The sequence below is a fragment of the Physella acuta genome, unplaced genomic scaffold (genome assembly GCF_028476545.2).
Source record: "Physella acuta isolate Inbredline_101_S28 unplaced genomic scaffold, ASM2847654v3 ptg000219l, whole genome shotgun sequence".
In the NCBI taxonomy this organism is placed as follows: domain Eukaryota; kingdom Metazoa; phylum Mollusca; class Gastropoda; family Physidae; genus Physella; species Physella acuta.
Genome location: NW_026731738.1, coordinates 78589 through 105822, shown reverse-complemented (window position 1 = coordinate 105822; position 27234 = coordinate 78589). Strand labels below are relative to the sequence as shown.

The window sequence follows — 27234 nt, the reverse complement described above, 5'->3', positions numbered from 1 at the left end:
CGCCATTGCTAAGGAAATTATGGCGAGCACATCGAAGTGATTAGGCCGGCTTCCGGTTTAACTCTAGGTCCGTGTAATCTATAAATAAATGCAGGTCAACCTGGATGCACCTGGTCGCTTTTACACCACGGTGTGTACCTTTGAAAAATCGACGAGACATAAGGGCATTCTCAAGCCTCTAAAAAAAAAGGCCTCTTGTGGAATATAAATACTAGATTTCTATTCCACACACAAAATCCACCCAACATTTTAAAATATAGGCGATTTTTTTTTTTTTAAATATTATGTCTAGAAAAATTTCTTTTGACCAAAATAAGTTAAGACATTTTTTTTAATTCCACGAACGGATCGTTTTCTTTAAAAAATTAGGGGCTTAAGTTACTTTAAGAGTACATAAACGACTAAGAATAAACCAACATTACACTTTTTTTTTATTTCACAAACGGTCGTTTTCTAAACAAACAAAACTCAAGGGCTTAAGGTACTAAGTGTAAGAGTACACAAACGACAAAAGAATGAAGCGACGCTGCACTTTTAAAAAAAATCACATTGGATCAATAAGAATTATTATATCTAAGCTGTCCACAGAACGTTTTACATTGCTTTCGTTTTTAGACAGCCCTTGGCGTTGAAGAACATTTTATTGTCTTGTATCTAGATCTAGAACGAGCCCCAAGGCCGTCACAGGGTGTACTGCTGGTACAACATTAAAAGAAAATGAAACCTAAAGTTTTTTTTTTTTAGATTTTTTTAATGCGCGTTAAGTCGTCAAGACCCACTTAACACAGCTGTGTTTTCTTTAGACACTGCTATCTGATCACGTCAAATATTGTGGGTCACTTGTACTTTTGTTTCAGCCTAAATATTTTGATCCGAGTTGATCTTGATAGCTCCTGTCACTGTCTGAAATAGTAGGCAATTTTTTTTTTCTGTTTACTTAAAGATCAATATGTGTGTTTGTAGTTGGTAAGCCCCCCCCCCCCCCCCCGAAGAAAGTCTACAGCACCCCCCCCCCCTGAACGACATGGAATTTGTATAGAAAAACATATACTTTCATCAGAATATCAAGTGCCCCCACGGAGAAAAAAAAGTCTGTACGAAACACTGGGTAAGTGTATGTGTGTATGAAGTCATGTACTTATATTTCACAAAAGTAAAAACAAATAGGGGGGGGGGGGGGGTAAGGGCGACTTAGTACACAGTTTTCTACCCCCCAATTCAAGTAAAAAGCACTGCAGACCCTACTGTTCCAATTACACGATCAAAACGTTGTAACAACAAAGGATCAGCTCAAAGAGCCAGTCTTCGTGCTGGCGATTGTGGACGGGAACCCCTGCTCAGGCGGTGAGCTTATGTGTATGGTATGTGACCCCCATGTGTTTGGGATGTGACCCCCATGTGTTTGGGATGTGACCCCCATGTGTTTGGGATGTGACCCCATGTGTTTGGGATGTGACCCCCATGTGTTTGGGATGTGACCCCCATGTGTTTGGGATGTGACCCCATGTGTTTGGGATGTGACCCCCATGTGTTTGGGATGTGACCCCCATGTGTTTGGGATGTGACCCCTTTTGTGATATGACCCCTTGTGTTTGGGATGTACCCCATGTTTTTATGGGACCCCGTGTGTTTGGGATGTGACCCCATGTATTTGGGATGTGACCCCATGTGTTTGGGATGTGACCCCATGTGTTTGGGATGTGACCCCATGTGTTTGGGATGTGATCCCGTGTGTTTGGGATGTGACCCCATGTGTTTTTATGGGACCCCATGTGTTTGGGACGTGACCCCATGTGTTTGGGATGTGACCCCCATGTGTTTGGGATGTGACCCCTTTTGTGATATGACCCCATGTGTTTGGGATGTACCCCATGTTTTTATGGGACCCCGTGTGTTTGGGATGTGCCCCCATGTATTTGGGATGTGACCCCATGTATTTGGGATGTGACCGCATTTGTTTGGGATGTGACCCCATGTGTTTGGGATGTGACCCCATGTATTTGGGATGTGACCCCATGTGTTTGGGATGTGACTCCATGTGTTTGGGATGTGACCCCATGTATTTGGGATGTGACCGCATTTGTTTGGGATGTGACCCCATGTATTTGGGATGTGCTTGGGATGTGACCCCATGTGTTTTGGATGTGACCCCATGAGTACGGGAAGTGACCAATGTTGTTTTTTGTGTTGTTTTTTTTTTTTTTTTTTTTTTTTTTTTGTTTTTTTTTTTTTGACGAAGTAACTTCGCATGTTTGGTGAATATTGCAGTCTTAAAAATAATTGTAGTGGCTAGTATAATATTTGCCTGAATAGTAGATATTCATATGTTATCATCGGATAGTGTAAATCAAATCACTGCATTAGATTTTAGTCTAAATTAATAAGACCAATCCACACACGTCTTCAAATCGACTGAAGGATGAACGGAGGGACAGTCGGACCGAAAGAAAGACAGACAAACGGAGGAACGGATGGACAGACTGACGGATGCACGAACGAACAGACAGACGGACATACAGAATTTTTTATATAAAAACAAAACTTGCAGCCTGTTTTGTAGAGATAAAAAAAATGGGAGGAAAACTAAATGACTATTTTGTATCTAGAGCTAACCTACTTAAGGCAAGTACCTTGGTGACTTCACTCTTATAGGGTCTTTTTGTTTCACGAGGCTAAAAAAACAACACCATGATTCCACCCTACCCCCACCCCCTCATCTACCCGTACCTCGTACCACCATTTTTACATCTGCTAGAAGGCTGACACCGGATACGCAAGTTAGCCCAAAAGAAATATATCAGAGGCTACAAAAACAATGCACCGTAACAGCAAAGGCCAGATATTATTACACAACCTGGCAAGTGGTCTGGGGGGGGGTGTCTTCCATCATTGCGTGTAGGGTAAACACCTGTATCTTATAACTAGATCTAGGTCTAAAATTACGAAAAGAAATTTGTATCCGTTGAAATGTAGAGAGAGAAGACGCTACATTTAAAAGGCCTGTAACTTGGTGCTAAAAGATGATTGGTTTACCTTATGTGACCATCACATTATTTACGTTTGGATGGACTTACATAAGTAAATATTCTTCAGTTTTTGTTCTATTTTTTTTTTAAATTAAATCTGACGATACCTGTTTGATTTTTTTCTGTTTCTATAGACACGGAAATGACCAGACATTAAGTCAGAGGCGCAGCGACCCTTCCCGGCGCCCGGGGACAAACTTTTCGATTTGCAACCCCCCCCCCCCCCCCCCCCCTCACGATTTCAATTTACACCACCCCCCCCCCCTCAAACTTTCAATTTGCACCCCCCTCAACCTTTCAATTTATTTTTCCAACCCAAGGCATAGCCAAAGCCAAGGTTCAGTCGAACGTGCCAACCAAGATGTTCAAAACATGATGATGACATGGATGCAAACAAATGAATCAGCTCATTGGGCTGAGAGTCTCATTCAATTTATGAAAAATCGTTCTTTTCATCAAGGAATCCAACAATCACCATACGAAGCCTTGTTTAAATGCAAAGCTAAAGTGGGACTTAGCACTTCAAATCTACTAAGAGAGGCTCTCAATAAAATAGTTACTTAAAACATCAAATACAAAATTTAAAGATGTTGAAGTGGGTGACAATGTACGCATCCGTGTTCCAGATGTTGACAGAGGTCGCGGTGATCCCCGAAGCGTGATTGCGGTTGTCATGAGCGTCGAGGACGGTTTCTACAAATTAGGAACGGAATATGGTGTTCTAAAACAACTGTATGCTAGAAGTGAGTTTTTAATTCTTCACGAAAAACTGCTCTTACTGTCGTCAGTTGGCACTGAGGAAAAATCTCTACGAACCATCGCATCTTCACAATCATTGAATGGGGGCCAAGGCTACACTCGCTGATATTGCACAACCAAGTGCACAACAAATCGCTGCAAGTGTAAAAATAACAAGCTGCTGTGTAATTTTAAATGCCATAAAAGTTTAACTTGTTGTAACAAATGATAATATTGATTGATTGAGACTATAGTACAATAAAAAATGTGAATGTATCTGTCATTTACTTTAATTAATAATCAATAAAGACTTTCATGATCCTTACGGCATTAAAAAACCTAAAATCTGCTCATGATTTTCTAATTCGGACTTTGGCCGGTCGTCCCTAGCCAGATGATCTTCGAATTAAGACTTTGGCCGGTCCACCATGGCAAGTCTGCGGATTGGCCGGCCAAAAGCCGAAATCGAGCAAAGTTTCGGACTTTGACCGACCTACGGGAGGCGATATTGGCCAATGCGCGGATTGGCCGGGCTTTGACCGTAAGATATATATAATATAATGTATATATATATATATATATATATATATATATATATATATATATATATATATATATATATATATATATATATATATATATATATATATATATATATATATATATGCAAGGGTCGTCCAGTGGGCGAGCTGCCTTTGCTAAACAAAATTCACGGATTCACGGCATACAAATGGTGTAATAGGGCCGTGTAAAGTAGAATGCGGCTATTTATTGTATCCCCGTGGCGCAGAGCGGGGCTGACAACAGTGGCCCACTAATGGGCGCTTGTTGTTGCTGACACGCTCCCCTGCACAGCCACACTCTGGTGATCAATACCTGACAGGTGAAAGAATATCTGGTTCTGGTGGGGTGGTCGAGGTGGGGTGATTGTGGGAAGTGGGGTGGGAGGTGAAGTTCGATGCAAAATCTGAGCAGAATTTTTTTAAAGTGTTAATTATTGCTGTGTGATACGTGTGTTCAAGGGTGTAATTGTTTACTGTGGCTAGCGTCTCCCTCTCTCTCTCTCTCTCTCTCTCTCTCTATATATATATATATATATATATATATATACACCCCATGCGAATGGCTATCTCTGTATCTGTCAATGATCGGATCACTGAGTAACTAATAGATATACGGTCACTTCCTGTGTGGATCAGCCGACAAACTCAATGATAATTGCTCCGACTTTTGAATCTATAAATAGAATAACAAAAGGAAGGAAACGAAATTTTAAACTGATTTCCGCCATTACAAAAATAACATGAAACCTACAGTTCACGACACATCGCATAGGAATTTAAAATAAATATTAAGCCTATAGGTTTAATACATATTTCTTAGAATATAGAAATTTAGATCTAGTGTTCTGGTTAGTAGTTATTTCATGTTTATTAGAATATAGTCTAGACTCTTGATTCTAGAATCTAATCATACGGCTGCATAAAAAGAAAACCCATCTAGATCTAGAGAAGTGGAGGTAAGAAGGTTAAATTAGTAATTTACATGATTTTTATTGTAGTTTCACTGTTTGTTAGGCCCAATTATTAAATCTTTAGATCAGAGGTCCAGCTTGATCATGTGTGGTATCTATTGTGGTGCATTGGAATGAAAAGCCCACATACTTAAATATAGAATCTAGTAGGCCTATACTATAACTGTACTGCCCTATACTTTAAATTTGTTACCACAAGAAAAAAGCCTATTTACTATTATTAGTTATAATTAAATTAAATTGAAATATTTGTTTATCTTTATAGTTTATAGTGAATGCATGCTAATGAGCATTATTCAAGCTGCTGTTATATTTAGGCTTATAGGCCTATATACTCTATAGCTTAGGCTATATACTATAGACTATATATTATATACCAATATTGTGCATAAAACTTAAAGCATGTAAGCATACACAATAATAATTATCATTAGACCTATAGTAACTAAGACTCATACTATTTAGTACTACTTTAATACTACCTTTAAACTATTAGGCATAATGAAATAATGATTAATAATTTCAGTGTTTTCCGCACTCAAGAGGAAGGAGATTGCAGGGAACTTAGAGACTAATCTTTGCCAACATACTGGATTTCTGGTGATGACAATAGCAGCAGATAGTATTCGGCTCAGTTAATACTAAAAACAATTGATTTTAGTAATTAGTGGTAAGCTCTTTTTTAAAATAATATATTATAACATGGTATCGCAAAGATTCAGGTTGTCCGATAAATGATAATTAGAGTCAGGTTTAGGACTATAGTTTAATGCTTGGTTAGTAATATGCATCAAGTTGGGAAAGACATAGAAATGGAAATACATAGAATTTAATGTGTTCATTCGCAAACGTTACTATTTAAATTTTTTTAGGCCTGCTATTTATTGCTGAATAATAAAATCACTATACTTATCCACTATATTATGTTTAAATAAAGTGAGTTTAGATCAGTCGAGTAAATAAATTTAATAGCAAGACATAACTAAAATTACTTTGTATTTTGTCTACAACTTAACAAAAATGCTACTACTTTGATGGATTGCACTAAATAGGGGTTAGCTTTAATTTAATAATTTGTGAGATATTCTTGCTAATCTATGTGTAAATTGCTTTTCAGGACTATGAGTGTGTGTTTGGCCATCCAGATTTCATAACTACAACTGATGTTCAATTACAAGGGATATTAATCAGTCTCCGTGGACTATACACTGTGCCTAGTTTCATCCTCAGGTAACTGTACTATAGGCATAACCCATTTTTTAAAGTAATTATTATAGCAAGAGATAGCATTATATGTTAAAATAAATATAATGGATTTTAATCCAAAATATTTTATTAATTATTGTCTTTTCTTAAATTCTAATAAATCAGTGAGTTGTACAACATAGAGGGTATTATATTTGAATGATAATTGAAACACATATTGTTATAGAGCTCAAAACTATGTACTTATCTAATATAATTAATATACTGAAACAGTTTTATTGAAGCATATTATTTCATATTTTACCACACAGAGACTGATGTGTAAGCTTAAAGTAAAGACATCAAATCAAAGTATCAGCCATCAAGAGGGTAAATATTGATAGTCTACTTCATTAATCTTCAATATGAATGAACACAATTTTAAATCTATAATATTTGCTGATAATGTTTGTTTCTTGTTATTCATCATGTTCAGTGCTTTATCTTTTCAAAGTAATTAGAGATAGTAAAGAAATAGTAGAGATAGTAATATAAATTTGTAATGTATTTCTCTTGCTAGTTCCACAAAAGAATATTTCAAAATATTTTGTCTTTATTTCATTTACAGAAGAACATTCAAAATCATATTGTGATACACAAATCAAGCAAGTCTATAACCAGCAATATGATACAGGCCAAGAAAAAGCTGGATATTTGATTGGAAGGGTGGCACAAAAAAGATGGGTTATCACTAGGGAAACAAGCTCGGAATACAGTTCACTGTTGGGACATCAAGCCAAATACTTCTAAACTTATTTGAATCATTTTTGCTGTTTATTATAATTCATCCAATTGTCTTATTAAATATATAAATTTATATATATACACAATTCCTAATATAGAATTTCTAAAAATGTTTTATTATAATATTTAAAAATGAAACAAACATGTTCCCAGAACACAGCCACATAATTTCAACATGTTCCCAGAACACACAAAATGGCAACATGTTCCCAGAACACACAAAATGGCAACATGTTCCCAGAACACAGCCAAATAATGGCAACATGTTCCCAGAACACAGCCAAACAATGTCAACATGTTCCATGAACTCACAAAATGGCAACATGTTCCCAGAACACAGCCAAATAATGGCAACATGTTCCCAGAACACAGCCAAACAATGTCAACATGTTCCATGAACTCACAAAATGGCAACATGTTCCCAGAACACACAAAATGTCATTATGTGCCCAGAACACACAAAATGGCAACATGTTCCCAGAACACACAAAATGGCAACATGTGCCGAGAACACAAAAAATGACAACATGTGCCGTTAACAATACTTCACTTTTTCCTTAACAATTTTACAAGCAGGTAATAAAGCCATAAATCTTTACTGTGTATATAGCCAATAAATAGGGTAACCTTCACTTTATGCAATTTGTAGTTTTCAATGCCTGTCCCATGCATAGTATTTAGCCTAGTGTTTTGGGCCTTGCTTCATTTACTCAATAAATTATATAGGCATGAGAATTTTCATTTTAATCTGCAAAAGCTACATTCTGTACATTATTATTTTCAAACTACATCATATATTTTTCTCCTCTCTGATAAAAAATATTCCTCATATTGTTTGTGTCAAGTATTTTATTTTTATCTATGCAATGCTATATTCTTATTTTATAATAATTACTTTTATACAAATTCTTTTGAAAACTGTTCTTTATTGATTTGTATCATTTTCTTTATTTCTGAAAAATAAAACTTTGTTTGGGAATCCTTTTTTTGTTTCTGTACAAATTAATAAACATAAATACCTACCAGGCTTAATATCCAGCAACATTAAACAATTAAGTAAGGCCTATTGTTAGTAATGGTAAATTTTATACTAATTAATGTGATTACTCCTGGCCACCTTGTTCTGAATACCTTCAACTGTGTCAATGTTGCTACCAACTCCAATAATTAAAACTGAAGTCATTTACTATGAAGTAAAACTTGGGTGTAATCCAAATCCACCCAGTTGCCGGGGGCAAGGTACCAAACATGATGTCCAGTAGAGGGTTAAGAAAGTATCATTATTAAATCACTATTAAACCCCTCCTCGCCTACGCCATTGCTTGTACGCATATGGAAGTTATCGGAATTTACTGTATTGCTTATAAGTCGAAAATGCGAAAAAGACACGTTTAACATTACTAGTTTGAAGAATAACATTCATGTTAGCCGAAACAGGTGTATTCTAAAGGTGTTTAAATTCATTTTATTGTTCATTACGATTATGATGTCGTAAAATATAGACCTATTTAAAAAAAAGCATAACTAAAAAGTGTTTAAACGCATTTTCTTCTTAGAAAAGCCGCACATGCATGATATCATTAACATTACGGCAAATCAAACCCTTGAAGAAGCCCCATCAACCATTTAATTATTACGATGGGCATCAAGGTACAATCCTTATGCTATCGACATTAGCTCAACCCCGGCAACTAACGTGTCCCAAAACCAAGAATTGAAATCTTGACCCATTATTCTGATTAATTAGTGGTTAAACATCTTTAGGCATCTGAAAACGTTAGTTTTTAATCTAGTGTACTCAAAAAGGAACAACATAAAGCTTTATGCCGCCTTAAAAACCCAATCCCATGTTACGCAAGGCGTCGATAGAGAAAGAATAAGGCTTTGAGTCAGAACAGGCAAGGGCTTAGATAACTGCCAAAATACCTAATCTGTAGACCTCACAAGTCTAGACGATATATTTGTGCCTCTGTTTTTAGACTTTCAGAACAAATGCATGTGATGTGGTCAGTAGGCACATAAAAGAGAAAAGTAGTTTTAATCTAGAGACTTCAAACATTTCTGAAGGACCGAATTTGAACTTGTAGGCCGTGGTGTCGATGCCAAAGTTTAGCGTCGTCCGCAAAGATAAGCTATCGTTATATCATCTCTATGCCCATATTGTGACAGATATTTTGAAATGTGTCTAATATAGGACAGAATACATAGCTACTCAACAGAGATAAGCGCAATCACTTGTCCACGACTTAAGAAACCACTGTACTGCAAAACCCACCTAAATGGAAAATGTCTTAGATGTGTGTTTTAATACAAATGTGTACCTCGTCGCGAGTTAGGACCTGTAGGTAGTCTGTTACTACTCTATATATAAAAACAATAAAAAGATAACGTGAATTTTATTTGTTCAATTTCTTGGCTAACTGTATTTGTTGCATCTTGTTCAATTTTGTTAATATTGATTAACCTAAAGGGTTCAAATGTAACAAAGAAATTGTGACTAAGTTTCCGGGTGCGGGTATGCGGACACTAGTTAAAGTAGGCCCTATATATCTATTTATATTTATAGAAATGAAAGTATGCTTATCTGTTTGTCCTATATGAATTACTACATCTTTTTCATCGGATCGCCATAAAACTATGTGAACAGAGTTTTTTTCCAGGAATCTATTCGGAGGGGGGGGGGGGGGGGGAAGCAGAGCCCCCCACCCCCCCGAAGAAAGTCTATCGAACGAAACGGAATATTTATATAGAAAAAAATACTTTTAACAGTGTCCGCACGCCCCCCCCCCCCCCCCGGAAAGATTTCGCCAGGGCGGCACCCTAGCAGGAAGCAGAAGCGTAGCAACCTATTCCGGCGCCCGGGGCGAACTATCAATTATGTGCCAACCCTATTCAAACGCTGGCAAAAAGGCGCCCATCCCTACATACACTCCCCTATATAAAATAATTGAGGATATCAGCCATGTATAAATCTGTTTCCTTAAATTTTAATGAAGAATGAGGATTTTTTAAAAAAATTGTCTACCCCTTTTGGCGCCCCATTCGATCTGGGGTCTCTGACAGGAAGCAATGCAATTTTTCTCCATAAAAATAAAAGCCAGATGCAATTTGACACTGTTCGTACGAGAGTCATAAAATTTTGGGTAGTTGGTGAAAAGGGTTTCTAGAAAGAAAAAAATTCTTAAGTGTGGCACCCTGGGAGGGTTCGATTTTTCTAATTATACGATTATGAGCTCAGAATCCAGAGGGGAATCCAGAGGGGCTATCTCATCAATTGCGGTCATAGGTAATACTAGATTCAGCAGAGGCGCAGCGAGGGGGCGGGGGGTACATATGTCACCGGGAGCCAACCCTAGGGGCGCCAAAATGGTTGGAAAAATTTAAAAGCTCATTTTAGCTACAGTTTTGCATTATAAATATTTAAAAAATACGGGGGGGGGGCGCCAAATTGAAAGTTTGTCTCCGGCGGGAGGGGGGGGGCGCCAAATTGAAAATTTGTCCCCAGGCGCCAGGAATGGTGCTACGCCTCTGAGATTCAGTGATAAAACTACACCAGGTTCATCCGCCAGCTCCCCGGCGGTTGAGTGGCCCAGAGCGGTCAAGACCCATCTCGGGCGACCCTACGGTTTAGATGGGCTACTATAAATGTTCACTAAGTAGAATAATGAGCGCCCGCCGGCGCCCTGGCAGTTGGCGACAGCGAGCGCCCCGGCAGTTGGCGACAGCGAGCGCCCCGGGCTCTACAGAGAGTGCCTCTTTAAAGAGCACCCTACAATAGGGACACGGTGGCACACGACATTTTATAATTAAACCGAATTAGGGGCGCCCCTGCGGAAATATAACCAGTGGCTCCCTGGAGCGCCAAGGGACGCGTCTCTAACACATGGGCGGTCGCCAATGTGTGTTCTACCTCACTATTACAGAGGTTGATTAACGTACACTCAAGGCTTTCATACAGTGAGCCTTGGTGCGTCTAGGCGGCAGTGGAGACAAACCCGCGCCCCAAAAACGAATATGTGGGTTTGTTTGTTTAAGCATTATCAAAGATTTCATTCGTTTGTCATTCAAATTTGAGAAGTTAATGCTAATACCCCTGTGATGGTTTCTACGAAAAAAATTCGATTTGGTGGCGCCCTGGCAGGGTTCCATTTAGCTCCCCGGGTTTTCCCGTGAGTACTATGGTACCTTTGTTCGTTTTAATAATTGCGAAACGCTATGAATATGATGGGCTACTATAATCGCTCACTATACCGAGTGAGGCGCCTTCCTACCTACGCCCACCTACCTACATACCTAACTCCCTGCCTACGTACCTACCTATCTACTAACCTGCCTGCGCTGCTGCCTGCCTACCTACTTTCCTACCTACCGTTATTCCTGCCAAACTGCTTTCCTTCCACCCCGCCTGTCTACACACCTCACATCCTACTTACACACACACACATATCTTCGTATGTATATATGTATGTGTTAGTGTGCTCTAGGACTATGTATTTTTACATTTTTGTTGTTACGTAGAACTATTCAGTATAAAGGAGTTTCCTTTTTTTTTTTGACGTTGTAACTGCCGCTAAAATATTCTTTTTTGTATGTGTGCATAAAATAGTGTAGGTTTATTAACAAAAGTAAATTTTAGTATGTATTTAAGTGTATATAATCATTTTCGTCAAGCCAATGTGTTCATAATCTTAAATTTAAAAACCCATGAAACTCGATAGCCAAAGATTTAGAATGAGAATAATTGCTATTTAACCAGTAACACCTATTCTGATTATTGTAATAATATTTTTTTTAAATAAATATACACAGAGATAGATTGTTTTCTTATATAATTTATTTAAAAAGTCAACTGTATTTCATAACGAAAATTAACACAAAATACATTCGAATAGAAACTGTCAAGGGAGACTACTCTAATATTTGTAGGAATAATAGTTTTTATTTAGAGTTTTTTTTTTATTATTAGAAGAAAAGTTAATCATGTAGGTTCTATAAAAGATTACCTTGCATTTAAAAAAAAAGATATTCGGCAGGTTTAGAATGAGAAATAGTCAAAATTATTTATTATATTCATTAGTTGTTTTTTTTTAATAATATAGTACAAAGACCTGTTTTAATTATTTTTTTAAAATCTTATTTTAATTAATAAATTATAAATGAAGATCGAGGATCTAAATTTTAAAAAAAATAGTTTAACTGTCCCTAAACAATTGTATCAATCGCTGAGAAATTAAGAATTAATAATTACGTTTAACGCTTTATTAATTAAACGAGTTGAATTATTTCCGTTTTGATAAACTCGCTCTCTCTTTATAACTACTAACGCTTTATCATTGAGTTTCTTAAGAGAAAAATACAGGAGAGCGGTAATTATCATTGACTCTGTCATTGATAATTTCATTGAGTCTTTCATAGAAAATAGTGTTTGATCGGCTGATATATATATATATATATATATATATATATATATATATATATATATATATATATAACGTCTCTAAGGCCTTCCCTCATAGTTCAAGCTACACTTGCTGCCACGCCCTCTACATCGGGCGGCTATACCTGTATATGTAAATGTATTATGTTCTAGCTGGTTTTGACAATCGACATGGCGTTTAAAACCAATGCATAACGCGCATTACCCCTCTCATAGATAAACAGCGTGCAGGTCCTTGAATCTTAATCTCGGTCTCTCTGCATGAATGTAACCCGACACAACAACAACCCTGCAAACTCTGACTCGCTAAACTGTATGCCACGTGATGCCCGACTTACCTGAACACCAGGGCCAGGTTGACCAGGAAGGGCAGCAGGTACCAGGGTCTGGCATTTCTCATGGCCTTGCTGGACTCGGCTGAGCTGTACATCTGGATCATGGTGTTGGCTTCTGTAGGCAAACAAACAAAACAGAACATTAAAAAAAAACTTAACCCGAGTTTTTTTTATTTCATATATATATATATATATATATATATATATATATATATATATATATATATATATATATATATATATATATATATACACCCAAATCAGAAACACCATTCATCTGACCTTTATCTATCCCTAGACGACACTCAGATTTGAAACACCAGTAAACACCAATTCACCTGATTGATCGAATAATCGCTGCCATATAATTATATTATCTCCCCTTTTGTTATTGGGTATTGTGGCCTATCTAAAGCTTGTTAACGAACGGCTATACAATACTGTATTGTTTTACCGCCGATTTGATTAAAAAGCCCAAAAACTAAAATCACTGACCGAAAAATCGGCAGAGAACAAAACAAAACAAATGTGACGTCAGCAATGTGAGCAACTTAAAAACAAGGAAGTATTTTTAAACAACACGAAACAAAACTGTACAACGGATAGGAATAATAATGGGCTAATCCAAAAGCCAATGAATTATGTTTATGGTTACAAAAGTCGATGGGGAAACAGCTTGTAATTTTTTTTTAAACACGGTCGCCTCGTAAAGAAAATATGCTAGTAGATTCTATGTTTACTCAAACTTTTGCCTCAATCGTAGACCTGTCACTGCCTTACTTTGATACTAACAAAGATGCCGCTATATAATAAAAATGGATGTGGTACTCTCCTAGCCTATGGGGGAGGTAAAGTTCCCTTTCAAACCTGACGGTCCATGGGGCAAGTGAAGTAGAGTCCACTTATTTCTGTGACCTCGGCATATGAAGGGATAATGTGGTCAGCACTATGCCCAGTCGCCTTTACTTTCCCTAACGTGAGTTAGGTACAGTAGCGTGGCGAGGGGGGGGGGGGGGGACATATTTCCCCGGGTGCCGACCTTAGGGGGCGCCAAAATGGGTTGGAAAAATAAATTGAAAGGTTGAGGGGGGGTGCAAATCGAAATCTTGAGGGGGGGGGGGGGGGGCTGCAAATCGATAGTTTGAGAAGGGGGTGCAAATCGAAAAGTTCGTCCCCGGGCGCCGGGAAGGGTCGCTACGCCTCTGATTAGGTACCCATCAGAGTTGGGCGGACTCAGGGACGGTCTGCTGACTTGAACCCGGATTCGAACTCGAGTCTTACGGGTTAGCAGTCCAGCTGTGGGTTAATTAAAAAGTAGACAGATGAGTTCAGGTTTTCCACATGGGGGTTTGAAGTTTGGCAGCACATAGTTGGTTGCTGGTGCGTATGTGTTGCTGCAATGTCCGTACATTGGCTACACAGTATCGTAGCACGGTCGGAGGGGGTAGGTTGGGTGGAGGTTTGTGGTAGGTTGGGTTGATATTTGGTAGGTAGGGTGGACGTCTTGGGGTAGGTTGGTTGGAGGTTTGTGGTAGGTTGGGTGGAGGTCTTGGGGTAGGTTGGGTAGTGGTTTGGGGGGAGGTTTGGTAATTGTTTGTATGGAGATTTGGGGGTAGGTTGGTTGGAGGTTTTGGGAGTAGGTTGGTGGAGGTATGGGGTAGGTTGGGTGAAGGTTTTAGGGTAGGTTGGGTGGATATTTGGTAGGTTGGTTGGGCGTCTATGGGGTAGGTATAGTTGTGGTTTTGGGGTAGGTTGGTGGAGGCTTGAGGTATGTTGGGTTGAGTCTTAGGATAGGTTGAGTGGGGTTTAGATGAGGCTTTGTGAAGGTTTTGAAGTAGGTTGGGTCAAGGTGGCAGAGGTTGAGGGGAGGTTTGTGGGTAGATTTGAACGTTACGGTACTCGCAGATTTACCTTCACCATCCACCCACAGTTAAACAAAACAACAGCAGGCTTAACGACAGCCCCGCTAACTAAATACTTGTTACAAATGTTTCAGTTGCAAAAACTATCGGTACCTCTAATCGATTTTACGTGACTTTAATCCACCAGCTCTCAAAAGACTTCCCTCTGCCAGAATACTATCATCGTATGTAAGATGTAGGTCTAATACCAAAGGAAACCATTACTAAGTAAAATTTAAAAAAACGTAAATTGTTCTTCTTCCGGTGGAAAGAAATAAAACAAAATCTTAGTCGGTGGGGGGGGGGGGGGGGATAATAACTCGTTGTATTAATTTAAGTACTGTTCTCATCCGTTAAATAAATGTAATTCCGACATTCGAAAAACTTTATTTTAACGCAACGATCTTTTCGGTGATTTAAAAAAGAAAAAGTATTTTTAAAATGCATTACCTTAGTATTTACGCTTGATCGGTAATTCCCTTTGATTTGTGTAATCAAACTGCATTTGTATTTATTTCCGTAAGTATATAATTTCTTAAAGTGTGTAGCGTTAATGTGTCATTATCTAGCTGAACGGTCTCAACATGAAACTAGCTCACCCATGACTAAACCAACCCCCTACGGTTTGTTGTAATAATCCCTCATCTAATCTTCCTCTTAAATTCAAAGAAAAGCTAAGCCTCTTAAAATGACGTCAAAACCTAGCATTTATTTTGTTTGTTGTTGTTTTTTAAAAATGTAAAGCGAGTTTTTAAACCAAAATCGGCTTTACCGAATATTTATTTAAAGCGTGAGTTTTAGCCACACAACGCGTGCATGTTTAAGTATTGCTGTGGTCGCTTAACTTATACCTGGAACTTTTTTAATACCCTAAAGACTACCGTGTACACCGGGTTATTTTTAGCTCTCGGTCACGTGACGTAAACAAACAAAAAAAACAAAGGCATAAAAGTATTTGGTTCCCTACCAAATCAAATTAATTGATTGTTTTGATTGATTTTACTAGGAAAGGTCCGGTTTCCATATTTAAAAGCCGAAAACAGATTCGCTTGGTAATAGTGTAAACCACAGTTTTATTCAGTGGATAAATAAAACTGTTTACTAAACGGACGATTGACCATTCTAACTACAGAAAGTGAACATGTTTGGGTTGTTGTTTTTTAAGTAAACACTGCTATATCTGGCTACAAGTATAATGCGGGGGAGTGACGGTGGGGTATTGGCTACTGGCATTGAAATCGATTAACGATATTTAATCGATCAAATCTAACATTTTAAAGAAAAATGTTCGCCCCGATCTTTCAGCCAACAGAAGTCGGCCCGTGATTGGTTGAATATAGCCACGTGACTTCTAGAGTTAATCAGCTCATGTACTCCATTTAAAATTAATTACATGAAACCTCTTCCTCCCTGCACTTCCTCGTTTTCTCACTCCTTCCTCAAAACATTTCTCTAAATCAATTATCGTCTGTTGTCTCCAACCTATTATGTCAGTGTCATGCAAGAAAGATTCAAACCCTCCTCACCCCCCCCCCCCCCCCCACACACACAGAGGTTATAAATGATCGCAAAATATTCCTGATAATTCTCTGAGGTATAACAATGATGACCCCAACCCTGACCTAGACCCCTAGAATTCCTTCCAGGAAATTAAAAGTACTCTTAATCAGCACACCACGCAATCAACCATAACGGCTAAAAGTACACTTGCCCTATCGTGAGTAGAGATTTTAAAAAATACGACTCACTGCATAGATTAGGGGCGGAACAAAGCAAAACAAAAGGTGGCTTTAAACCCTGTTTTTGTGTTCGGTCAAGAGTTCATGTCACGCGTCAATAAATATAGGGCAGGGGTAAAGTTTACGTTTAGACTAAAGTACTTAATTCTAATTATTAATGAACTGCTGAATGAGGACTGAAGTACTTAATGTAAGTTAGAACAGAAATACAGAATGCATGTTAGCAATGAAGTACTGAATACATGTTAGCAATGAAGTACTGAATACATGTTAGGAATGAAGTACTGAATGCAAGATAGGAATGAAGTACTGAATGTAAGATAGGAATGCAGTATCAAATGAGGACGTACTTAACGCAAGTTAGGACTGAATTTTAAGACAAAAGTACTAAATGAAGACAGAAGTACTGAATGAAGACAGAAGTACTGAATGAAGACAGAAGTACTGAATGAAGACAGAAGTACTGAATGAAGACAGAAGTACTGAATGAAGACAGAAGTAAAGGCAGAAGTACTGAATAAAGACAGAAGTAAAGACAGAAGTATTGAATGAAGACAGAAGTACTGAATGAAGACAGAAGTACTGAATGAAGACAGAAGTAAAGACAGAAGTACTGAATGAAGCAAGTCAGAAAAGATTACTAATCTCGTTGATGTGATCCGCAGTGAATCTATTCCTCAATATCGATTGGCCGGTTGTTGTTTTATTTTGAAATGTATTTAAAACGATATTGTTGTGGTCTCGTGTGCATGGAAACAGGAGACGTAACTCTCGAGCAAACCGCCAGGGATTAAACAGTGACGTTTAGTAATTAAACTAGATGGGTCATGGTCAATCCAGCCTCCCCCCCCCCCCCTTTACAGCCAAATACAATACTAGGTACCAAAGACACGAGGATAATACGACACCATGTGTTTGTGAGAGAGAGAGAGAATGTGTGTTTGTGGATGGTTATATATATATATATATATATATATATATATATATATATATATATATATATATATATATATATATATATATATATATAATTAAAAACACTTTTATGATGTGCTAATTAAGGTTATCCATCCTACGAGTTAATCAAATAATCCATGTCTCCTCGCCTATTGTTTGTGTGAGCTATACCTACCAGATGTCGAGCACGCGAACACAAATGATATGTAAATGATATGTAAATGATACGTAAAACACAGACAGGCAGCCCTAGTAGAGCCTGCTGCAAGGTGTTACACAGATTATGATTGTGGAGGTTGATTACAATTTTTCTACCAAGCAAATACAGAACGGTGAGCAGACCTGGTTGTTGAAACTGAAGAGTGAGTCAATAGGAAGGTCACCGTTACAGAAGTCATTCAGAAAGTCAGGATTATGAATATGATGGGTGTTTAAGTTTGTTAAGGAAGTCTTTATTTAGGCCACTAAGGAAGCCAGTATTTAGCTGTACGGTTGCTAAGAAAGCCAGTATTTAGATGTATGGTTACTATGAGAGCCAGTATTTAGATTTTCGGTCACTAATGAAGCTTATATAAATATAGACTTACAGTTTCTTGAGGATCATGTAACGGCAATGAAACTATAAAAATGTATTTGGAGTTTAAAGAATACGAGCCGGCCCGCGGCATAACATACGCCGCTATTTAGTTGTTGTTTTTTCTACTTTTCAGTAATTCATAATTTGTGAATTCAACAGTACCAAAGCTGACACTGAAAATATTTCTTTTAAACAGTATAAGTAGCTCTTTAAGGACCATAACCCCCCCCCCCCCCTTTCCTTCCCCCCCCCCCCCCCCCCCCCCCCCCAACGTTTAAAATCGTTTCAAACTAAATAATCTGCCCCTAATAGCCGTCACTAAACCCGACTCCACGAAGGTAAACATAGCGTGAACCACAGCTCACTAAGACCATGTAGGGGTGGGGATGGTAGGGAGCGCGTTTACAGCTTGTTTTCTAGCGTCTCCCAGAAGAGAATTATATATATAGATAGATAGATAATTCTATTGCATAACTTGTAATCGTGTATATTAATTGAACTCGATTCAGCCTAAATGTTGTGAATGCTACACGAATGTAAAGTAGATTGTTGTTGTTTTGATATGAGTGTTACGGTTTAACCAAGGCACAATGATGAATGAGATTATCATTATTAGGTCAAATACGGTAATTACCTTGAGTGGGGACACATAGGGGCCGATAGGGCGGTGTTTTGATGGATTAATTGAACAGTAACTCTGGGCAGGTGTAAAAGGGAATAATGGATCAGCCCATAGGTGATGGATGAACTGTTGAGGCTGGCGTAGACTGAAAGTTGTTTACGGTGAATGGAGCGTGGGGATGAAGTTTACTATGTTCATTGAGTATTAACTTTATATTTTAAATACTGTATAGTAAAAAATATATTGCTAAAATTATATAAAATCAAATAAATGTACATCGTGTGATTGATGAGGTGTAATTCTAATTATAATTTTATGGTGGAATAAATTAGTAAACAGTTTTATTCCAATCCAACATTTCGCGTGTTTTTTAACGTGTGCTCGAGCCAGCATGATTAAGATTCTAATTAGTCTAATTACTCATCATAAAGCTATTTACTATGCACGGGGGCGTTATAAATGACGTCACACTCCTAGTGGGGAGGGGGGGAGGGTTGGATTTGTGGCGAGGGGGGGGGGGTCGAGGGTTCAGAAAATGTAACATCGATTTTTGCATTATACAAACACGTTTTGGAATTTGAATTTTATAGTTTGAATTTGTTTATTACACATTAAAATTGTTTATGTTGTAGTAAAAATTGATCAGTATACCTAATCTATAAAAATTAAAAATAATTATTGCTATGGTGGGAGGGGTAGGCTTAAGTCTGACGTCATTTAACGGTCTTGGTCTGAATGAATGTATTTATATGTTAAGTATGTATGGGAGGGGAGGGGTCGTAAAACAGAAAAGCGTGACGTCATTTACGGAAGACCCAGTAGTATCAACAGAAAACAGATTTATTTGAAGGCCGTGACACAAAAACTAATCCTAAACGCCTGGAACAGACGGACTAAAAATAAACATCGCTTCGTTTCCTCTACATCCGATTCTCTAGCAATGAATACATATTTTATGCAGTAAACAATAGACTCGTTTTTTTTTTGTTATACATTTTACCCTGACCTACTTGTCAGCGGGGTGTTTCTCTGTGTTTTATTTTCCGTTTCACGAAACAACGAATCAATAATCATGGCTTCAGTTGGCTGGTGACTTGAGCGGGCTGGTTTGAAAAAAATTAGCTGGGAGAACATGGCTATATTGCTAGCTGCCTCTGGCTGTCGTCGTTACAGTAATGGTCGTTTGACTGCCGTCTTTACAATCTGATAACAGTCAAGTGTCGCATTGGGTTTTGGGTTTCGTTATTATTATTTTATTTTGAGTGTGGGGTGGAGAGGGAGCGGACCGGCGATAAAAGAAAAATATGCTTCAAGAATTGTTTGTTGAACTTTTACAAGTGTGGTTTCGTGACCAAGGACTTCTTCAAAATGTGGCGATTGGTACTAAAGATTGGATCAACAGTGCTTTGAAATGGAAAGTGAAACCTATTCGGTATAATAATGTACGGGTTATCGCGCTTTATGATAGTCAACTTCGTGTTACTAAAAATAGTCGACTTCCTGTTACTAAGATAATCAACGAAGCCGACATCGTGTGTTTATAAAAAATTAAAGTTTGGTAAGCCGATAAAGAAATCTTTTTTTTTCTTTTTTTTTTTAATTATGCAACGGATCTTGGAGCCGTGTCAATCTCAATACCAAGTGGAGCAGAACAAAGAATGTCAGATAAACTGAAATGCTGCTTCTCTTGGGATTTTCTGTTGTTTGCATAAAGTAATGTCCCATTCTTGTTGTAAAGCATTTGTAGACGGATTATTACTTTGAAAAACCACCGCAACACATGAAAAGAGCATTAAAACACGTAGATCGGGGTGTCGTAATCAGTTGTAGAATACATGTCGACATTCTGGATATCTTGGCATGTACAACGGGCAGATGGTAGAAGACCCACAGGCAGATGGTAGAAGACACACAGACAGATGGTATAAGACACACAGACAGATGGTATAAGACACACAGACAGATGGTAGAAGACCCACAGACAGATGGTAGAAGACCCACAGAGAGCGGTAGAAGACCCACAGGCAGATGGTAGAAGACCCACAGGCAGATGGTAGAAGATACACAGGCAGATGGTAGAAGACCCACAGAGAGCGGTAGAAGACCCACAGACAGATGGTAGAAGACCCACAGAGAGCGGTAGAAGACCCACAGGCAGATGGTAGAAGACCCACAGGCAGATAGTAGAAGACCCACAGATGGTAGAAGACCCAAATACAGATGGTAGAAGACCCACAGGCAGATGGTAGAAGACCCGCAGGCAGATGGTAGAAGACCCGCAGGCAGATGGTAGAAGACCCACAGGCAGATATCTTGGTATGTATAACAGGCAGATGGTAGAAGACCCACAGGCAGATAGTAGAAGACCCACAGATGGGTAGAAGACCCACATATAGATGGTAGAAGACCCACAGGCAGATGGTAGAAGACCCGCAGGCAGATGGTAGAAGACCCGCAGGCAGATGGTAGAAGACCCACAGGCAGATATCTTGGTATGTATAACAGGCAGATGGTAGAAGACCCGCAGGCAGATGGTAGAAGACCCGCATATAAATGGTAGAAGACCCACAGGCAGATGGTAGAAGACCCACAGGCAGATATCTTGGTATGTATAACAGGCAGATGGTAGAAGACCCACAGGCAGATAGTAGAAGACCCACAGATGGGTAGAAGACCCACATATAGATGGTAGAAGACCCACAGGCAGATGGTAGAAGACCCGCAGGCAGATGGTAGAAGACCCGCAGGCAGATGGTAGAAGACCCACAGGCAGATATCTTGGTATGTATAACAGGCAGATGGTAGAAGACCCGCAGGCAGATGGTAGAAGACCCGCATATAAATGGTAGAAGACCCACAGGCAGATGGTAGAAGACCCACAGGCAGATATCTTGGTATGTATAACAGGCAGATGGTAGAAGACCCACAGGCAGATAGTAGAAGACCCACAGATGGGTAGAAGACCCACATATAGATGGTAGAAGACCCACAGGCAGATGGTAGAAGATCCACATACAGATGGTAGAAGACCTGGCTCCAGTATATGAACACCATATTATGTGACCAATGCTTGCCCATCTTTTTAACACATCTCAAAGCGAGGCTTCTGATTTCCTGTCTTTTGTTAAAATGGTGTGTGTATGTGTGTTCGGACCTTCATGGTTGTGGTATCGTCCATATTGTCAAACCGTTTGCGTGTGTGAATGTTTGTTTTGAAGTTAAGCTGCCTTAAAGGATACATTAATGGGGGTAGGGGGGACAGCAGCTGGTGCTTGTTTACGTGTCTGAATGTAAGGGGGAGGGGTGGGGGGAGGCTAAAGATATCAATTAAAACATAACATCGGCATATTTAATCCGCTCAGTATTAGCGAACAACAGATGTACGTGTGTTTGCTGTTTTCTAGTTTCAATCTCAAACAGTTAAAAAAAAACAAAATCAGATTATACAACGCGGCGGAGAATCAACATCGAAATCAATAAACCTTGTAGGCAATAAACGCGCAAACACACATACAAATTATCAGTAGGCTATACTGAAGTAATGGAAAACTAAATGTAGATTGGGTAGATTAGAGTATTTAGAGTTACCGAACCTGTTATCTAACTTTTAGAACGTCTCCTGAATATGTAGAGCAAAAATGAATTGGTAGGCGCCTTTCCTCAAAAAGGTTGTTTCGACCTAGAGCTAACCTGTAGGCCTATATATCGCCTCACCAATAGCTGATGTAGATCTTAAAGTATTGATTTATTTGCAAAGTAAAAAAAAAAATAACAAAAGATTGTATTTTGGAAACTGAACGTTGCTAGGCGACCAGAGTTTCTTCCAGGCATCTCTTCGGGGGGGCGAAGCCCCCCCGAAAAATTTTTACCGCCCCCCCCGAACGAAATGAAATTTATATAATTTATATAGAAAATATATACTTTTAACAGTGTCCGCCCCCCCGAAGAAAGTTTACCGCCCCCCCGAAGATTTCAAGTGCCCCCCCGGAGAAAAAAGTCTGGAAGAAACACTGTAGGCGACGCTCGTAAACATGGGGGGGGGGGGGGGGTAAATTACACAATAAATACAGTCTGTAAACTGAGTAAATAGGAAACGCAGGCGAAATAAATTTAGTTCAAGGTTCATTGCTTTTTAATTCTCTAAATATTAAATAGTTCGAATATGTCCAGAATTTAGGCTGGAGTGTCACTATCCACATACTAGGGAAACTAGGTCAAGGTCAGGGTCTTATCATGAGGTTTAAGACCACGTTTGTTTACTGTTGGCAACAATTTTCCAGGTCTCTTATCAAAAGTATAACTCTTTAACGGCTTCCAGAATACTTTTTAGTATGTTTTTTTTTTACTTAATGACAGTTTATTTAAAAATATTTGCAAATCCCTGGTCTACGTCAAGTATTTGATCAAACACGAACCATACAATAGCTTGCCTCCAAAACAACATATCCGATTAACCTTTAATCCACCTATAATCCCACGTCGTAGCAGGAAGCAAACGGTTAATTAACAGCGAGCATGAGGCTTTTGTTTTTTCTTTTTTTTTCTTTTTTCCACAAACCCTAAGCCTCGATTTGAAAACCGATGTTGTATTGATCCGTCATAGGCCACCCCAGGCTGAACCAGTAACAGAGGCGTAGCGAAGGGGGACGGCGGGGGGGGGACATATGTCCCCGGGCGCCGGGAAGGGTCGCTACGCCTCTGCCCAGTAATTTTTATTTCGTCTGAAGAAGTTTACAGGGTACTTGGAATCAGGGGTACATGCTGTAAGACAAGGCAAAGGCGTATGTCAGAGGGTGGTATAGGTTCTAGAACTTTAAACACCTGGGAACATAAAGACAATTTGTCAGAGGGTTGTATAGGTTCTAGAACTTTAAACATCTGGGAACATTAGGACAATTTGTCAGAGGGTTGTATAGGTTCTAGAACTTTAAACATCTGGGAACATTAAGACAATTTGTCAGAGGGTTGTATAGGTTCTAGAACTTTAAACATCTGGGAACATTAAGACAATTTGTCAGAGGGTTGTATAGGTTCTAGAACTTTAAACATCTGGGAACATTAAGACAATTTGTCAGAGGGTTGTATAGGTTCTAGTACTTTAAACACCTGGGAACTTTAAACACCTGGGAACATAAAGACATTTTGTCAGAAGGTGGTATAGGATCTAGAACTTTAAACACCTGGGAACATAAAGACAATTTGTCAGAGGGTGGTATAGGTTCTAGAACTTTAAACACCTGGTAACATAAAGACAATTTGTCAGAGGGTGGTATAGGTTCTAGAACTTTAAACACCTGGGAACATAAAGACAATTTGTCAGAGGGTTGTATAGGTTCTAGTACTTTAAACACCTGGGAACTTTAAACACCTGGGAACATAAAGACATTTTGTCAGAAGGTGGTATAGGTTCTAGAACTTTAAACACCTGGGAACATAAAGACAATTTGTCAGAGGGTGGTATAGGTTCTAGAACTTTAAACACCTAAGATTCATGGGAACATCAAAAACAAAGTCAGAGGGTGATATCCGCTCTCTAACAGCAAACACGTTATATTTACTAGGCACAATAGCAACATCATCTGTGTTGTTGCTTTGTGGGGGAAAAAAGTTCTTTTAAAACACAAAAAAAACTAACCATCGTTTATTAGATCGATGGCGCTTGCATTTAGTGACGTCACAGATCTATCGATTAGCGCTGTGATTTGATTTTCGCGTCTAGATTATCTAAAAAAAAAAGCGGCGATGTTTTGAAAGACCTGATGAGATATGTACTCACGGGATGAACGCTCTGTAGCATTGAACTCATTGGGTGTCTTATCTTAAGTACCGAGCACACTGTCAACATCAAATCGCTCCAGTGATTCAATATTTTTATAGGAAATTAAAGACTGGGTTTTTTTGTTTTGTTTATCAAAACAGGATTAAGAAAGTGCAGAGCTACCAATACTGCAGACAAGAAAACAGCACGACCAAGGGCTCAATGATTTAGTTCAGTGTAGGTCGTTGACCACATTCAGGTGGGTGGGTTTTAGAGTGGGTGTGGGGGGTGGGGTAGAGTTACGGTGGATCCATTGACACGATCTGACCTCAAGTACATATGATATTCGAACCAGGTACTTTAGTGTGTCGCTGCATGCACTAGATAAACAAAACCCAAAGTTGAATTGTCCAAATGAACTCAGCAAATTTGGGTACCAGCCTCTACGATTAGGATATACATAAATGTATATATATATATATATATATATATATATATATATATATATATATATATATATATATATATATATGGTATTGCAGGGATTCATTTTAACACTTCATTAGGTTTCGATATTTTCAGAAATACAAGAATATTAAGGGCATGTTTATGTTAAAAGTAAAATGCTACTCTTTTGAATCTGGATGAATTGAACTACTATTTATAGAACGCAAAAGAAAAGTAAGTGTGGGTTGCAATATTATGTATTAATACTTTTACTGGAATTCTAGTAAAAGTTTTGCTATTAAGCATCAAATTAACTCAAATTCGATGACAGATTGCATAATCATCGGATCCTAACCCACGTGCCAAGTTTCAGATAAATCGGTCGGTCAGAAGTGGTCGATAGTTTGCTCGCCAGTTTTGATCCATAGAGATAAAAGACACAAGCACGACAGACAGACAGAGGGAGCACTTTAAATAAAAGCTTGTAAAAAGCCAAACGTAACTTATAAAAAAAATTAAACAATTTAACAATCCGAATTTAATTTACAAAACGATTTTTTTTAATCACAATAGAAACGCAATTGCTTTGAACAAAAGCCCAGAACCGCAGATAAAAGTACCGGGACTGAAATAAGATACTGCAGATAAACACCAACTTACATGGTTAACGTGCAATTAAAAAAATCTTAGTGTTGTTATTTTTTTCTTCCAATCTAACACGGCGCAGATCAAAGTCGTCTAGCACTGTTGCTACCAACGCGGGGAAAACACCACTCAACCGTTAAAAAAAAAAACAACATGCCTCACCCTTTTTTTTTTTTTTTTTTTTTTTTTTGCCAACTGCGCCTATTTACCAGTCTCAAATTTTCTTTTAAAAAATCGGCCACTACAATTACCCTTCTTTAAATAATCCAAAAAAAATATGCAGGTAAAAATTATTACACAGGTATAAAATCAATAAAATGCCAATCACGGGCCCAAATGTGAAACGCCATACGCTGTTTAGGAAAGGCGTGTAATATTATACAAACACTCTCCAAAAGTCGAGCCGTGGATTACAAATCCATAGCCTCTAAGTAGGCAGCCAATAATGTCAAAGTTTTTTTTTTTTCTCAAATGAGACGAATCGTTGAGTAATACTGTAGGCCTATAATAATAAGAAGGGGAGGGGGGAGAAAGGGTGTTCTTCAGGGAAGAGAGGTCAAATTTATTGAACAGGTCAAGTTGACCTGAGATACGGTGAGGTAGTATATCCAGTATCCAGTATCAAGGTAGAAATATCATGTTCCTGTTGTGAGATCTTACTCAGGTAGAAATATCCTGTTCTTATGGTAGAAATATCACGTTCCTATGGTAGAAATATCATGTTTCTATTATAGAATATCATATATCCGTTGAAATATCAAGCCATGACAATAACGCCCTACTAAAATATCAAGTCGAGTCAGAAATATCATGTAACCGTGAAATGTCATATCCTGAACGAAATTTCATGCAACAACGCAACAAAGACAAGAACAAGTAAAACTTCAATTTATTCCAGCCATGTGCTTAAAACATTTCTATTTTTTTTTATATATTTCTATGTTTAATTTAAATTATATTGATTTACTTGCGTTAAACGAATCGATCTAGTTCCTTTGCAGACAACAAAAAACTGAAACTGAAATTACCGTAGCCATTTCAAATAAATAAATTTCTTAATACTTCTCGACAGCTTTGAAGGATTTTTAGACTTTTCTTTAATCTTTCAACGAAGGTTCAAGTGTGTCAATGTTTGTTTGTTTTTTTTTGTAAAATGGGCTACATAGTGTGATAGCTGTTTTGAGGACAGAAGTAAATATTAACAATAACTTAATCTTTTAAAAAATGTTAACAATAACTTAAGCTTTTTTTAAATGTTAACAATAATTTAATCTTTTTTTAATGTTAACAATAACTTAATCTTTTTTAAAAATGTTAACAATAACTAAGCTTAAAAATGAAAATGGTAACATTGACTTAAATTTAAGAAGAGTAAATGTTAATAATGACTTTTAAAATGTTAACAATGCCTTATTCTGAGAAATAAATGTTAACACTGTCTTAAGTTTTAAAAAATAAATCTCAATTCGACTTCGTTACTAGTGATAGGATACAAGACAACACAAACCAACGACACATATCGCTGAGTT

General features: G+C 38.1%; 1 protein-coding gene and 1 long non-coding RNA gene across 4 annotated transcripts in view; one reads left to right on the top strand and one right to left on the bottom strand.

Moving 5' to 3' along the window:
- The window catches only part of LOC131937710 (uncharacterized), a 59123-nt gene that overhangs the window by 10474 nt on the left and 21415 nt on the right, over positions 1-27234 (bottom strand). For 2 of the 3 annotated variants that reach the window (XM_059295312.1, XM_059295313.1), the window contains exon 2: positions 13063-13174. In XM_059295312.1, the coding sequence (XP_059151295.1) occupies positions 13063-13163 (101 nt within the window). In that variant the 5' untranslated portion in view covers positions 13164-13174. Of the gene's footprint in view, positions 1-13062; positions 13175-15074; positions 15100-27234 lie in introns of those variants that run through there. The other variant, XM_059295314.1, reaches the window with a different exon arrangement.
- On the top strand, positions 4920-8269 carry LOC131937711 (uncharacterized). The gene is made up of 5 exons (XR_009386246.1): positions 4920-5283; positions 5825-5968; positions 6416-6528; positions 6816-6873; positions 7112-8269. It is a non-coding gene; the product is annotated as an uncharacterized LOC131937711 (long non-coding RNA).